The sequence below is a fragment of the Xenopus laevis genome, chromosome 9_10L (genome assembly GCF_017654675.1).
Source record: "Xenopus laevis strain J_2021 chromosome 9_10L, Xenopus_laevis_v10.1, whole genome shotgun sequence".
NCBI classification, from domain to species: Eukaryota; Metazoa; Chordata; class Amphibia; order Anura; family Pipidae; genus Xenopus; species Xenopus laevis.
Window position 1 is genome coordinate 82,435,455 of NC_054387.1, and position 17,023 is coordinate 82,452,477.

General features: G+C 40.1%; 2 protein-coding genes across 2 annotated transcripts; both read right to left on the bottom strand.

Moving 5' to 3' along the window:
* Window positions 1-3,372: 3,372 nt before the first annotated feature.
* LOC121398170 (helix-loop-helix protein 13-like) lies at window positions 3,373-5,708 on the bottom strand. The gene is made up of 2 exons (XM_041576954.1): window positions 5,361-5,708; window positions 3,373-3,919 (listed from the first exon to the last, which is right to left on the bottom strand). The coding sequence occupies exons 1-2, from the start codon at window positions 5,665-5,667 to the stop codon at window positions 3,882-3,884; spliced, it is 345 nt and encodes a 114-aa protein (XP_041432888.1). The 5' UTR covers window positions 5,668-5,708; the 3' UTR covers window positions 3,373-3,881.
* Window positions 5,709-13,025: 7,317 nt separating this feature from the next.
* asb1.L (ankyrin repeat and SOCS box containing 1 L homeolog) lies at window positions 13,026-17,008 on the bottom strand. The gene is made up of 5 exons (NM_001096257.1): window positions 16,931-17,008; window positions 15,583-15,724; window positions 14,650-14,952; window positions 13,862-14,244; window positions 13,026-13,437 (listed from the first exon to the last, which is right to left on the bottom strand). Exons 1-5 carry the CDS (start codon window positions 16,950-16,952, stop codon window positions 13,304-13,306), a joined length of 984 nt encoding a protein of 327 aa, NP_001089726.1. The 5' UTR covers window positions 16,953-17,008; the 3' UTR covers window positions 13,026-13,303.
* Between the last annotated feature and the right edge of the window lie 15 nt (window positions 17,009-17,023).

Consider the following 17,023-nt stretch of genomic DNA (forward strand, 5'->3'; position numbering starts at 1 on the left):
ATTTTTATTCCAGAAATGATTGTAACACATTCAACATGTTTTATTAATAAGTGCATTGAGATCTAATATCCATTACGATACAATTGTGTCGCTCTAGGACTAAACTCTGGAATGTGACCTGGCTGCTAATGCTGCTAGCCATAACTAAAGTAGGGAGACTGCCAATTCTTGCTCCTACAAGCAACTGTCATCAGGTAGGTCAAAGGGCTTTAGTGGTACAAGAAAGTTTTCTTTTTAAAAATGTATCATTCCCAGGCTCTTTATATCAAAATCCCTTAGCACTTGTAATCAAAGTCACATTTCTGTACCCTGATGCCCTAGCATATACATATATATATCAGCCAAGCAGATCCGCACTCTCTTAGTTAACCCTTACGAGGTCCGCCCAGGTGCCGCTCCTGGGATCTAGATATGTATAGAGAAGAACGGTAGCGCACTCCTGGGACTTGGATAAAAATTTACTTTATTTCGACATGGTAAAAAATCGTCGATTTTTTTTACCATGTCGAAATAAAGTAAATTTTTATTCAAGTCCCAGGAATGCGCTACCATTCTTCTCTATACATATATACATATATATATATATATATATATATATATATATATATATACATACATATATATATATATATATATATATATATATATATATATATATATATATATATATATATATATATATTCCTTGAGAAAGGTCCCCATGTGGGCCGAAATATCGGATGAGATGTGTGAATAAACCAACACTTGTTTTTATATATATATATATATATATATATATATATATATATATATATATATATATATATATATATATTCTGAGTCTGGTCTGCATAGAACTAAGAAAGTATGCTAGCAGAAATATGGCAGTAGAATGCCTTTTTACAGGTACTGAGGTAGGAAAGATCCCCCATTCTGAAAACACACCGTGTTTAAAGAAATATATACAGCTATAAATCTGACATTTTAGTGTACAAAATTTTACGACCGTAGTGAAAACCATATCCTATGCTGAGCCCCTGAACTTGTTCTACATATCGGCAGAAGGGGTAGCAGAAATATCCTTTGACTGGAGGCGACACTTTAATTTTTCAAGACTGAAAGTTGTGTGTGTGTATATAAATATATATATATACATAAGATATATATAATTAAAGAGTATATACTTAGAGAGTTTGATGCAACATCACCTGATCTTACATCAGATTTGTCATAATGATTTTATCTGTGAATATTTTTTTTCCATTGACCTTTTTTTTTTATTTTTTTGGAGCCTGATATTACAGAAACGTGGGTCATCTTGTTCCCAGCACTTTCTATGTTCCTCTGAGGGAACTGGAGGCTGGTTTATTTTTTTTTTACTTTTTTTTTTTTTTTTTTTTTTTACTATTTTTGACTTTTAGTTAGAAATTTTATATTGTTTGCCATTTTTTTTCACCAACATTTTCCATTATCTTTGCATATTTCGTCTTTGTGGCAAGAGCGACTGATTTGAACTTTAACAGTGCAGTATTTTGTACCACATGATGGCGGTGTGTTACTCTCGTGGTGTAAATAAACTGAAATGTTAATTATTCTGTGTCTGTTTTTAGTAGATGGTGCCCCCTTGGAACAAAAATGCAAAAGCACCTGGTTGGACAAACTTCTTTGGTGCCATGACATAAAATTAGGACACAGAAAAGACTGTAGAAGACATGGGGAGCTGCCTGCAAAGCCTGTAAGCACATATATGGAATTATGGATTTTGGCCTGTAAACTCTTAACTGCATTCACTTCAATGTACCAAATGGCTAGCATGGTAAGGGCCTAAATCTGCTTAGGGCTACTATCTTTGTAATCAGCACAACAACCTTACATAAGGCTGGAAAACAAAACAGAAAGCCACACTGCCATTTCACTTAGCATCCATGTATCCACAGTAAAATGTTCTGAATTGACTCAGCTGCACATGTACGAGAGCTATGGACACCTGGGGAAAGGTAAGTAAAATAATACCTATGAAGTTAAAAATAATAAATAAATCCTAATAATAAATAATAATAATAAATAAATCCTATACATTTAAATACAATGAATACAGTGCTTCGCCACCAACATAATTATCTGCTTAGTGGGAAGGTGATAAAATTCCCTGGATCTCCCAATTCTCTTCAGTCCACTAAAGGTGGCCATACAGCTGCTAACAGATCAAGTCGGTAGCTTATTGGCCAGTGTATGGGGATCCGATGGGCTTCCGCAACCGATCTCTGGCCAGATGGTGATCAGGCAGGTTAAAAAATCCCATCAGGTTGAGGATTTGCTAATGCATTTGTCACACCGACTGCCTGCATTCCCCTTGTTGTGATACGATTGTTAAACCTAGAGCCCACCATTAGATAAGCTTGATATTGCCCACTCAAGGTGGGCATATTGGGGTAAAATCTGCTCATTTGGCGACCTCTTTAAGAAAGCAGATCTGCACATATATGGCTACCTTAAAGTGATATTGACACTAAAAACAAATTTCTCAAAATATGAAAGTTACCTATAGGTCATGTTGACCGTTTTTGGCTGATAGTTCTGCTTTTGTAAGTAATTGTCACTTGAAGTTCCTAAACTTGACTGTTTTGTCAACCTGACTTGTCATCTTAACCTGTCAGTTAGAGTTTCTAATGCTAAAGGACTACTGCTGCACAAATATGGAAGCCCGCTCAGAGGAACATGGAGGTAGGAAATGAAATTGCTGAGCTAGAAATTACTCTGTCAAACAAAATGCCCTGAATCACCCCATGTTGTTGCCTGTAGTGTCCTATTTATGTACAAATACATAATCATAAAATGCATCAAATTTATCAAGTAAATGGCAGGCATTGCCATGTCAAATCAAGTTATTTTATAAAGCACTGTATTGATTTTAGGCTAGTACAAAGCCCAGTGTAAAAGGAAGCAGTAAATTGAAAATGATATGGGAAAATGGCAATTGGTATCACAGCTTTGTTGTGCTGTTTTGCACTACTTCTTAAATTGGAACATTCTTGTAGAGAAGCTAATAGAAGAGAATGAGAGAGGGTCATTAAAGCCCCCTCTTCCAGTTATACAGAAGATCATGAGCTCTTCCCACTGCTGCTTGACTGTGGTCTCTGGGATCTGTCAGTATCAGCCGGCTCAAACAGTTTCTAAAATCTGCCCACACAGCTGCCTACTGGATTTATTGGCTTCTGCTTATTGTTTTTTTTTCTCTGTCATGGAGGACATTTTGCAACATATTTAAATGCACCAGTTTAGCTTGTTCTAAAATGCACAGTTCAAATGTGCAATTGGTTGTTGGGGTAACTGCGAAAAAAGGCACAAAATATACAATTCTCTTACTTTATATAAAAACAATGGAGACCGAGATACTGTTTTCAATAGTAATTATATTTACAAGTAACTTTAAACCATTATATAATTAACCATGGTGATTTACACTTTTATACAAAGAAAAATAAAATTATTATAGAAAGTCCTTTATTCCTGATTTCCAACTGGCTTTCTGCTGAATTGTGCTTCAGACTTGCCTCCAAAGGATCTGGGTGCTCATCTTCAGACAATTGTTCTACCATATTAAGGCGGCGGCATTTAAACCCTTTTCTTGACACAAACAAATCCACTAATACCATATATAAAGATAAAAGTGCTTCCTCATTCATGTTGATTTTAATACCCTTTAAATAAACATGTTGCTTGCCATGTTTAACAGAGACATAACCTGGAATCAATTAACAGGTGAAAACAGTCCTTCAGTATGTTCCCTTTGAGCTAGTGATCCAGTGCCTGGGAATGGCATGTAAAGGGACTCCCAGGCCTAATGTTGGTGAGAATCTGGCACCTGGCTCAGACCGGCTCTTCATTCCCTGGCTGCTGCTTCAGTCCCACTTAATCCAAGAGAGGCGGGCGGTAAGATCTGAGAGGAACAGAATAGGACATTATCGTCCATCCAGTGAGACACAAAGGGTTCAAATCAAGTTAGCAAAACATTCAAGCATTAAACGCTTCCAAGTATAATCTTCCTTTAACACAATGACAGGAAAAGCTCTTGTGTTCCTATTTAAAGAGCTCTTCAAGCAACTGTGAATCTCATCCAAAGACACCCTTCAGCTCTTTTCCACCACTGCTTGATATGAAGAAAGTACCCATATGCTTTCCCAAACATGTACACAAATGGTCTGCTAGCAACACTGTTGCACAACTGGAGGTATCTGTTTTCTCTTGGGTTCGTTCATTAGATAAATCATAAGGTGTACTGCAATTACAATCAGACATTCAGTAAAATGCCGTGTTGTGCAAACAAACACATGCACAAACAACATGCCCACATGTAGCCAATAACATGCCACACATGTTATTGCAGAAAATGGGGAGCTACTGGGGCATCTTTGGAGACACAGATCTTTACTGCTAAAGGGCTGTGGTTGCCTTGGGCTGGTACAGAAGCACAAATCATAATGTACAACATTTCTAGCTACTTTAGTTAAGCTTTAGTTTTCAAGAGGGCACAATTTACTCTGAAGTTAGCTACCTGTCATGTGGGAGATAGTGCTGGAAAATTACTTTTGTGTTAAAATTAGTTGTTTTTTTTAATTGTGCTGAGGAATATGTGGGGATATTAAATATTTTGAAATCCACAAATCTTTTTCAAATTTTAGAATTTACATGAACACTTTTTTTCTTCAATACGGACACAGATATAATGGTTTCTGTAAATCGGTGCCCCTGCTTATAAAATACCTATTCTGCATGCTAGCATCACTTAACTCCTACAATTCCTAGAGCAAATGTACAAAATGTTGTGTTCTAGAATTCACTACAGAAACAGTGGTTTCAGGCTGAGTTCCTTGCAATATTCATCAAAGCATTTCCTGGATTTCACCATTGTTAGAAATGGCATGAGAACCATGGGTCAAACTACAAGACTATTATTTGATGATGAGAAAATCCTGATTTGTGTTTAGTACATGCTCTCAATGAGAAACTCTGACTTGGCAGGAAAAAAAGCAGTATATGTACCAAAACAATGGTCGCCAATAATCGTACACATGGCAATTGCATTAATATTGGATTCATGTCCCAAGTAGGAAACAGAGTCTTGGCTAGAGGGGAGCTGACTACTGCTACATTGTTTCATTGATAAAAGTAGGCAGAACCAGCAGTGCAGGAAATAGAAGAGGACAGATAATGGCTTTTGGTAGCAACTACAGTTTATATTTATATGATAAACTTGTTAAGGATTAAATTTGCTTTATGCCAAATACACATAATAACACAGGGAGACGCATATGGAATATACATTTTTCCAGATAAAAATGAATTAAGGTTGGCTCTAGAGTTGTCATTTAGGTACTTACCACTTGTGTTCCAGATGTTGCTCTGGGGGCTCTTCAAACCTGTCCTAACAAACTCATCCACATAAGACTTGGGGTCCATTCCCGAAGACAGGATATCACTGAGCAATGCTATATAAGCAATAGCTAGTCGTAGCGTGTCAATCTTTGAAAGGCGCTTCTCATAGGGAAAAGTTGGAACTCTGCTCCTCAGCTCTTCAAAGGCAGAATTAATGCTCAGCATACGCCTCCTCTCCCTTACGTTGGCTGCCTGCCGGTGCACTTTACATTGGCCTTCCATAAGGCTCTCTTCCTGAAAGGAGCTGTTCATTTCAGCACCCAGGCCTGTGAGCTCCAAGGGAACCTCTGATACCACCTGAGAGAGAGCTGGCCAGGAGGGTACATGCTCTGCTGAGGGGAAAAAGTCTATTGTGCCGCTATCTGGTTCGGTATAAAGCTGAAAGGTGCTTTCCAGTTGATCCCATAGCTGATAGTCAACTAAAGGTTCTGGATCCCACAGTATATCCTCCATTATGATGCAACTTGCCCTCTAAGGATTCTGAACTCAAGTTATACAGGAGAAGCTCTTGCTCTATGCTTTATATACCCCCCATCCTCTTAGTCTCTCTGTTGTTCTTTTTAAACTAATTAAAAAGATGAAAACTTCTTTTCAGAGGTTACTTAATGAGAACTCGCTGCTTCTTGCTTTGAAATTATGATCAAGGTGCACAGGGGAAGGCAGGGAGTGTTGGTAAGCTAAAGTGTTCTGGGCAGCAGGAGGGAGTAGTACTAATTATATACCCCAAATACTATTAAAAGTCTGTCAAGAACATATGATGCTCTTGTGTGTGTTTCACAGTAATTGGGATCACAACCTCTGTGCAGCCGGGGACTGTGTGAAATTGTGTTCTGCACCGTGGCTTTTTTTTATGTAAATTGGAACTTAGTACTTTTTGGAAAAAGGTGCATATGTGTCTGTCTGTGCAGTGCTATGCTTGAGTTGTGATATTAGCATCACTGGTAGGGGTGAGTGAAAATTTCGCCAAAAAAAAAAATGCCCATAGCGTCTAATGTATAGTAAAAAAAATTATTGCAAGGTTTGAAAAAGTCACATGAAAAACCGCCCCTTGACTTCAATGCATTTGGTGGATTTTTTCCCCCCAAATTTTCAGTGAAGCAAAATGGGTCAGATTTATCACTAGTCGCTGGCTTGTTTGAGCTATGGGATGTCTGTGTTTGTGTAGCATAACAAAAAAAGGGAACATGGGGCAGATTTATCAAAAGTACTCAAAACTCTGTTAACTTATTTTAGAAAAAACTGGAACGTCTAAAATTTGAATGAATATTACTGACCCGAAAACTTGAATCGAATTCGAATGAAACTCAAAAAAAAATATCAGAATAAAACTCGAATGTCAGGAAGGCTATTTACATTTTCAGATGGGTCAACGGACCTCTGCCATTGACTTGTAAATGAATTCAGCAGGTTTTAGGTGGCGAATATTTGAATTAGAACGGTTTCCATGGTCGAGCTGGGATTAATCTCACATTCAAATTTACATTAGAGTTGGTGCTTTACATTCAAATTTGTGAGCTTTGATACACAAAAAAAAAAATTTAAAATTTGAATTTACAATTCGAACCTTAATAAATATGCCCAATGGTGTTTGATGTTAAAATGTGCTGTTTATGACTTAAAGGAATAGTAACACCAAAAACACGAAAGTGTTTACAGTAATTGAAATATAATATGCTGTACCATGCACTGAAAAAAAACTTATGTTTGCTTCAGAAACACTCCTAAATTTAATAAGGCACTCAGCTTTACTTTCACAGCAGAATAGTAAAACTGGCTGATGAGCTGATGAACACAGCAGCATTTGCCCAGAAAATGAGTAGCAGGTAGAACACTATTAAACATTATGGGCCTTTTCTCTCCTGTCTTGAGAAAGGCCCAGAACGGGACCGAAACGTTGACAATAAATTTTCTTTTCTAAACTGCATTATGAAGTCCTGGAGTGTGTCAATCTTGGGGAACTACTATCTATACTTTTTTTTGACAGCACCCAGGCATGAAGAGAACGCTTGACTAGAGTGCACCACAGCTGGAACATATAGAGAGAGAGAGTGACATAGAGAGATATAGATAGATACATAGATAGATAGATATAGATAGATACATAGAGATAGATAGAGATATAGATAGATAGATAGAGAGATAGATAGATTTAGAGATAGATTTAGATAGATATATATATATATCCACTAGGATCTGCATTGCTGTTATCAGTCCTTGTTATAGGGCTTCGCACCACCTTCTACTGAGCTGCTCCTTGCAGGACTGGGGCCACACCAGGAGTAGGACCAGGCCTACTGCATCAAGTTATTTGCTCTTGTGGGTGCCCTTTGATGAAGTGCATGTGTGTATGCACATGGCCAGCCCCCATTTCTATTCCCTTGTTTCCAATAGTAGGGAAATGAGAAGGGAGCAGAGTTAAGCAGGAGCCCAGGTCCAGGCAAATTTGGTACATAGCTCAAACCAAGTGCTGTGTCACAATCACACTGCTGACATGTGGGGTCCATAGCAATAGCTTTAAAAACAGCACTGGTCTTGGGAATACTGCTCTGTCCCACCAAAGCCCAGCCAACTGGTAATCAATGGGATGAAGTGCACCCTATACGAGAGTAACTATCTGCATTGGGAAATGGGCCACCAACTCTACACAATGCTTGGTTCTCTGAGAAAGATCCAAATGACGGAAAAATCCATTACCCAGAATACCCAAACATTCCGGATAACCGGTCTCATACCTGTATTGTTCTGATCTAGCTGTTTAATATAAATCTCACACTAGCAAAGATTCCATCCAGTCCAATTTCATAGTTTTCTTTAATAATTTGCAGATTTTTGCAATTTGCCAAATGCTGGTATAAATCTAATGAGCTCTTCTGATATTCTGCCTGATTCCAGCATGCACACAAACAGCCGTCTGTCAGTTGCAGCTGTCCTGCTTTTGCTTTAGCCAGTCCTGGCAGCTGTTTGGGACATGAAGTAGCTCAGTGACTGTACAGATGGGATAATAGCTGAGACACTTTAGCTAGGCAGACTCTCTATTCATGTCTTCAGTATTATTATAGGTCATAATCATTCTTCTCATAATTTAATGCCACAAGTTGGTAGCACTTATTGCTGAACTTTGCTTTTAGTTCCTTCCTAGAGCTGGCACTGCTTCTCTTTTGCTTTCATTGTATGATCTTTAACAAACAGATCTCAGAGTACCTGTAAAAAAAAAAAAAATATATATATATATATATATATATATATATATATATATATATATATATATACAGAGTAGACAAGAAAAAAGGCAGCACAAAGATCATACATGGGTTGACCTGTCATTTATCCAACTACTTGGCCATCCATTTCAAAAAAGGTTTTTAGTTGGAACAGACTGACTGAGAACCATAAGAATCACAGGACAAAAGTGTCAACTCCGTGATGCCTTCATGCCCCAGATGTTATTACAGTACAAATCCTAAAATTCTTACAGTATGAATGCTACACATGTTGTGTAGCAATGAATATCCCTTTAAAGAACTTAACCCTCCATGGTGATAAGTAACCACTGGGGACTTTTTGCGCTTTTTGTAGTGCCAGATGCAAGCTGCTTTCCCACTGCCAAGGGAACCAAATACGGTAGAAAAATTCTCACTGCAGCACTCCCAAATGGTGAAATTCTTTGTTTTATTAGTGCCAAAGACTAGGCTACAGGTGTAATAGGGAGTATTTCTCTGTTGTCTCAAGGTGGACACAGGGACTATGGGGTTAAAGTCCACCCTCAAGGAGGCAGGACACTTATTCAAATGAAAAAGGGTGTGTGCCAAGTACTGTGGCTTAAAGGAACAGTAACATCAAAAAATGTGTTTTAAAGTAATGAAAATATCATGTAGTGTTGCCCTGCACTGGTAAAACTGATATGTTTGCTTCAGAAACACTATTTTAGTTCATATAAACAAGCTGCTGTGGAGCAATGGCGGAAATTGAAAAACGGCTATATGGCACAGGATAACTAATAGATAACACTATTATACAGACAGAGCATATCTGCTATCTGCTGTGTAACCTGAGCCTTTTCTCCTTTGAATGGCTGCCCCCATTGCTACACAGCAGCTTATTTATATAAACAATAGTAGTGTTTCTTAAGCAAACACAGCATTTTTACCAGTGCAGGGCAACACTGCATTATATTTGCATTACTTTAAAACACTTATTTTTTGACGTTACTGCTCCTTTAACCCCACACTAGAACCAATCCAATCAGTTTTTAAGTGTCCTGCTTCCTAGGAGGATGGACAACCATGCAAGCTTCAAGTAGACAGGGGGGGAACCACAATCAGGGCTACCTGTATATGTTGAGTACACCCCCTTCGAGGGATGCCCACTGGAGTCATTCCCTGGCCTATCAGGCTAAACAGACTCATATAGGTATGACAGCAATCCTAGGAGGGAGAGCAGAGGGCCTTACAGTGCAGCTGAATGTGAATAGATTTTGCTTTGCGTTTAGTACACTGTGCGTGTCTCCCCTTTTTAATCCCCTTACCTTCCGAGTCTAAAACGAAACCCTCCGGGAGTGAATAATGGGTTCTGAAATTCGTTCCGGCGCCATTCTTCAGAGCGCTTACTGTGGAACGCATGCTGAGAGGCGGCGGCCATTTTTACCGCCTCAGCTTCACAACCTGCCGCTAGCTTTGCTTCCTCCCAACACACTACCAGAGGCTCTCTTGAGCCGACCCCCCCCTCAAGCAGCAGAGCTATAATAGCCTAATTTTGCGCACTACTCACAGCCTAACATTCAGCAGGTACCACAGACACTGCTCATGGCAGAAGGTAGGTCAGGGGGGCTATTCAGCAGGGTGGGGTGGGCAGAGCAACAGCAGGCCAAATTACCTATTTTGCCTGCAAGAATTGCCATTCAAAAATTCCAGTAAAGTTAGCACTCTCCCACTTGTCCACTCATCTTCAGGCAAGAGCAATATGAGTCCAAAGCGACAATTCCACCACAGTCGCATACATAAACAGACAAGGAGGAACCCGCAGCAGAGGAGTGCTAGTGGAAGTTCAACAGATTTTGAATTGGGCGGAGTCCAAATCAGAAAGACTGTCTGCCATTCACATTCCAGGAGTAAACAACACCAGAGCGGACTTCCTAAGCCGCAATTTACTAAATCCAGGGGAATGGGAACGTCACCTGGAAACCTTTGCCGAGCTCGTCAATCATTGGGGACTTCCTCAAATCGACCTGATGGCTTCCAGAACCAACTGCAAAGTGACCACCTTCTTCGCCCGCGGGATCCTCTTGCAGCAGGAGTGGATGTCATGACACAATGTTGGCAGTTCGATCTGGCCTACATTTTTCCCATGTTACCACGGGTTCTGAAGAAGATCAGGCAGTCCCTCATCACAGTCATCGTGATTGCTCCCTTTTGGCCCAGAAGAACATGGTTCTCGGAACTTCAAGAAATGTCCATAGCAACGCCAATTTGCTTAGCTCTCAGGAACGACTTACTTTGCCAGGGCCCCATAGCACACCTCAACCGGGCCTCTTCGATTTGACGGGATGGCTATTGACATCTGGAAACGAAAGGGAATAGCGGAGGATGTCATTGCATTCTGGTCCCCATAGTCCCTGTATCCCCCTTGAGACAACAGAGAAAACAGGATATTTTGATATTCACCGTTAAATCTGTTTCTCTGTGGTCGATGGGGGGACACAGGGCTTCCCGCCCTATGCGAGTTTTACCATGTTGGTCTACAAGGAATGTCTTCCTGAGTTACCAGTTCTGCAGTTACTAATTTTTTTCTATAAGCACTAATAGTTTTATAAGCAGTGCCTTTGGTACCATCTGATTGGATTGGTTCTAGTGTGGGGTTAAGCCACAGTACTTGGCACACACCCTTTTTAATTTGAATAAGTGTCCTGCCTCCTGGAGGGTGGAGCATAACCCCATAGTCCCTGTGTCCCCACTATCGACCACAGAGAAACAGATTTAACGGTGAGTATCAAAAAATCCTGTTATATAATAAATATATATACACACATATACATACACAATAAAGTGTTAATCAGACTTCTTCTTGCCCACAGATTGAAAGACATGAGACTACTACATTTGTAAGTGAAATCCCTGATGGAGAACCTTTGATAACTACCCAGAATCAGGCATTACAAAAGTTCTATAAAGGCAAGTGCTTATGCTTTCTGTATTGATACAGGTGGTGGCTATGACCAAACATCCGCAGCCAAAATGAATATTTGACAGCAGCAATAATAAAATGTGAACAGTTATTGCAGATCACCTGATTCATGGTAGCCTTGACTCACAATGAATTTGGTGGTAGCACAGTTCCTAGGAGGCAATGCATCTATCAGCCACTAAGTATCCATAAACTCCATGTCTGCTCCTGCAAATGTACTGTTACTGGCTGTAGTCTAAAATATGTCATATTTTATGACCCTTATAAAAGTGACCAGTGAACGTTGTTCTACGCCTCCCAACTTTCTCAAGTTGTTGCACCTTGAGGGCCCCAGCTTGCCAACCGCAGATCTAGATCTAACAGATCAAGTTGTACTGAGCTGTATAATGTAGTGTGAGCACCCTAAGTGTTCCCAAGGTAACCCAAAAGCAAAAGTGGTTGGAGTACCTATAAGTACCTTGTCATTCTGATAATTGTTACTCCACCACAGAGCTGGAGCTTGGGTGTAAAGAAGGATGTATACAGTACATGGGAATGGCATCAACTCTCAGGGTATGAAAGCAGCTGAGTTATGACAAGCACACATTCAGTACTCATGCCAAGTTGTCAATACAGAGACAGATTTATTATAGATCAAACAGGGTTGTGAAGGACTCCCAGCAGTACAAATGATTGCTTCACTGTCAGGGATATTTTTTCCTGACAATCTGGAAACTTTTCAACACACAGGGGTCAATGTCATGCCAGAACACACTAAAGCGTATATATTTTTTACCAACGGTGGATGACATTCATGTCAGTACTTATTTCCATGGAGCAGTTCAGAATGGATTGCTGCTTTCTTTGCTGCCATTTTTCTGCCACATTTACCATTAACCTAAACCATTAAAATGGCAAGCAATGATGAATGGGCCCACAGAGAACCAGCAGTTATTTCCTGTATATAACTGACACTAGCACAAGAGAAGCCCTGGCAGCTGCATTGCTGCTAATCTTATTTATTGGATCTTTCATAGATTTCAATGAAACAGATCTTCTTGCAGTCATGGGAAGATGATACTGTTCTTTCAAGCCTATGACAAATACCTCAACTGAAGCAAAACTCCTAATGATATGCATATTTCCCCATTATCTAGCACCAGCATGCTCCTCTTCTCCATGTCTGCCATCTTTGTGTTTTTTTTCTACTCCTGTGGGAGCAAATACTGCGGTATAAAATGCAGCGTGGGGCCACATTCAAACATTAATAAATATAAACTATATTTATATCTCAGCTGCTAAATGTTTCTGTCCGTCCTTTCCTACACCAATCTTACTTCTACCCCTAGTGAACAAAATACTCGGAAAAAAAAATACAATAAAACTGTACAAAAAGCCGTCGTTAACTCTCCCTGCAAATGCCCATGTAGAAGAGATTGATGAAGATGGTCTTTGATCAAACCTTTAATAATTTACTCTTCCTATAAAGGTCTGTTTGAGCAAATGCCCATTTCAAAACACAGGCAGGGCAGGAAAGGCAAGTCCTGCTCACCTTCTCTGATGACACTAGAATTAGACATTCATGTATATGATCACAGGCTTATCAGTCAATATGCTCAATTCATAGACATTAAATGTAGGTTTAGCTATGTAGATGTTTGTGGAAGACTTCTTTCAGAGAGTTTGGTATCCGGCTGCACTCTGTACAACTTGACTGTAGTGAGGAAAATCAAGGCAGTTCATGGAGTAGGAAGCACAACACTCGGGGTGGAACAGGAAGGTTGCAGGCAGAAGACAATCTCTGTTTTCCAAGTGCTCTCCTCACTATGATACGACACAGGCTGGAAAGTGAGCAAGGGCAAGCTAAGGAAGAAAGAGGCACATTTGACATAATGAAAAAGGGAGAAATGGAAATATGATGGTGGAGAAAATATGAGTGATGTAGGAGACAGACTAAATGATCACATTTCAGGATGTTACAGTCAAAGAGCATAGAACCTGCACTTTCAGATTAGAATCGCCTTGCAAATTCCATTCTAATGCCACACATGGACAAGTAAAAAACATAAAGGGTAAGATATCCCCCACTCATGCCATTACGTTACAGAGGTGTGCACCATTACCAGCATTTATTATTCCTATGACATGCAGTTTTTTTGTTTTTTTTGCTTTGCCTCTGGAATAATTGTATATAGCACTGACCATTTATAAACAACAGTAATCCATGCCATTCCTGCCCTTGCACTCACACTCCAACCTAGATTCAAACACAGGCAGCCAATCATACCTTTAGCTTCATTAAAAACTTGAAGGGCTGTGGGGTTCACACTTATCCTTGGATGTTCCTCTGCACATGGCTCTCCCCGCACAAGTTTCAGATTTGCCCCAAAGTCAACAAGAAGCTGCACAAATTGCTGATCACATCCATGCCGCAGAACTGCCTCTAGTAAGCAACAAGGAGCCCCTCTTGGAAAGTTCTCCTCGCATACTTTTCCCCAATAGTTATAGTCTGGGTTTGCACCAGCCTGGAGCAGGAGGTGGAAGCAGGCTAGATTGTGATAAGCTGCACTAATATAGAGCGGACAGGAGGCAAGAGATGTCAGCAATCGAGGGGAGGAGCCAGAACCACGAAAAGACAGCTGGTGATCCACATCGACATCGGCACCATACCTGCAAACAGATGAGAAGCTCGTGAGCCTTCCATAAAGTCTCATTTTTCACTTAGTCGCCATATATAGGAAAAACAGTGGTATTAATATGCATCTTTACTATTTACATAAAAACCCATTATACTTATGTGTACCTATCATATGTATATTATGAATACAGCAATGTTGAACACATGCAGGACTGAACTAATTGGGTGAATGTAGTCCCAAAAAGGAGATTTGCAGCAATATTGCAGAGCAGGGAGCAAAGTGCAAAAAATATGGTCTGTCCTGCTGGTAGTAAATGACTCCTATGGAGAACATTTTTAAAGTAAAGTCTATGCAGCCATAAATTCAATTCAATATGGATTAGGCTTGAGTACGCCCATACACAAAAACATGCAAAATAAAATTACCAAGCTCTCACTTGATCAATTCCTGCAGTATGTCAGCCCGGCCCACACGTGCAGCATGGTATACAGGGGAGCTCCTATTATGGGGACTGCCGTTTGGGTCTGCCCCTGCTCGTAACAGAACTTTCACACATTCCAGGTGTCCATTTTCTGCAGCCACATAGAGAGGGGTCTGCCCCTTCACATCAACCAGCTCCAGCTGCGCCCCAGAGCGGATCAGGAGCTCCACACAGTCAGCATGTCCGGCCGTGGCTGCAATGCGCAAGGGAGAACAGGGCAGCCAGCCGCTACACCACACAGCTCGCTCATCTATACACCTAGATATTAGCAAACAAATAAAAGCCACAACTGTGTAAGGGTATATATAAACATGGGCGGTATGTCTTAATACTGATTTCTATGTACAACAGTGCATGGCAGGAGTCTGTACCTATGGGGGGGGGAAGAGAGCAGGAGATAGGGAGGCCCTTGTGTAAACAGGCTTTGTTCTGTTTAAAAGTAATTACTGTCTCGCTACTTATTACTATTGAGTGATACACAATTAGGAGAGCTGAGCAAAACTAACACCAATAGCAAATTTGGAATGCAACATGGCTTTACTGTAATTTTATAAAAAAAAAGTGATCCAGTTCTCTGGAAATGTGCTTAGATGCTATAAATGTTCATTAGGGATAAGTAAGTAAATGTTAGATAAGAGCTCACCACAGAATAATTCACCCACTTTCTATTCATTCCTATGGGATTTTTAGAAGTGTATTTATCAAATGGTGAACTCTCAACTTTCAACCATTAATAAATATGTCCTGCGGCCTTGTGCTTTTATATGGTCACATAACTCCTTGTGACTTATAATATATTTATTATTATCCACTATATATTGGTTAGGTCAGCAGGTTTCATGCACACAGACTCAAAGCAAGTATCCCTATTCCTTTAATTTTATATACCTTAGAAACCTCTCATCCCGTAGAAGGCTCCTCAGGGTGTCAATATCCCCCACACAGGCGGCATTGTGCAAACGGGTATCCTGGCATTGTTCTGATGGGTGATCACAGTACTTGTCCTGCAACCATGCCTTCAGGCTCCGGCCTGCACACAGCAAAACACTACATATAACCTAGGTATATGCCAGGTACTCATTAGTGAATGTACAGAGATAAACTAAATCATCAGTGGGTTTTGGAAGTTTATCATTATAAATATTAATGTTCTGTGGAGTGTCAGTCCAACTATATAGTTTGACCTGTAAAGGGAAAGCAACTTTTTAAGAAATGGCAAATTATGAAGGGGATTAGGTTGATATGACATAAAAATGAATATCAAACTCCTAACCCCACCAGTCCAGGGTACTGCTCTAGTTAGCACCGCACCACCATCTCATTCCTGTATCAGGGATTTTGGCTGTGGGCAGTGCAGTAGGCCAATGAAAATGCACTGTATAACCAAAATCTAACTGCTACCCTGGAATGTACCTTGGTAAACTGCTGGTGTTGGCCCAGACTGGCAATTTGTATATTCTGGCAAATGCCAGAGGGGCTGGTGTATGATGCCATAGACAGTCACTACTTATTAGGCCTGTGCAGGGGCTTGTGTCTCTGTGTACCCAAAAAGCTTATTGGGCTGCCACTAGGAACCATGAAAGAACGAAAAAGTAATTCCTTTTTCAAAATTAAGAACCAGGCACTTTAAGCACAGGTATATGAAAGCTGCAAGCCTGTCAGGGCACGATCTCTTGTACTGACTTCAGGACTGATACTCTATAGCAATGAGCATATTAAAAGCTTTCCCTTATTTTGATTCAAAATCCTCTCAGGAACCCTGGTAGCTCTGGGGAATGTATGTATGTATCTATAACTTTGTTTGTAAAGTGCTGTTAAGCAGTGCCGTACAAAGCATAAAAGTACAATATATATAAAAGTACATGTTAAATACACATATTAAATACAATAAATAGACACAGTACACACAGCTTACATAAGGACACAGTTCTATGTGGTTAGAGACACAGTAGGAAGGAGGTCCCTGGTCCTTAGACTTTACAGTATAATAATAAATGTATATTACCAAAGGGAGGGAAAGAGACACTCATTCGACCAGTACAGAAAAGGAGAATTTTGATATGCTTAAAGGGACAGTGTACCCCAAACATGATTGGCTACTGTTTGCTTTGTACACAGAGATACCTGAATTAGACACTGTTTTATGTCAATGATGGGACGACTGTGCTGTTCATGTTATTATGCAACATTGGTACACCCCACACTGTGTTAGTATGACATGCAGGAAGGTACTCACCTGCTCCTTCTTCCCTGTTCATTGCTTCAGGGGGAGGAGAGCTGTCGTACTGCTGCTAGAGGGAGGCTGCTGGGAAGCTACATGATGCTACAG

Bases quoted from the DNA above. Each gene is read 5' to 3' on its own strand.
- LOC121398170 (XM_041576954.1), bottom strand. From the start codon at position 5,667: ATGAACAGCTCCTTTCAGGAAGAGAGCCTTATGGAAGGCCAATGTAAA. The intron at 3,920-5,360 runs GTAAGTACCTAA...TGTTCCTCTCAG, and splicing joins CAACATCTGGAACACAAGTG to ATCTTACCGCCCGCCTCTCT.
- asb1.L (NM_001096257.1), bottom strand. From the start codon at position 16,952: ATGAACAGGGAAGAAGGAGCAG. The intron at 15,725-16,930 runs GTGAGTACCTTC...TGCTGTGTGCAG, and splicing joins GAACAGGGAAGAAGGAGCAG to GCCGGAGCCTGAAGGCATGG. The intron at 14,953-15,582 runs GTATATAAAATT...GCTAATATCTAG, and splicing joins CGGGATGAGAGGTTTCTAAG to GTGTATAGATGAGCGAGCTG.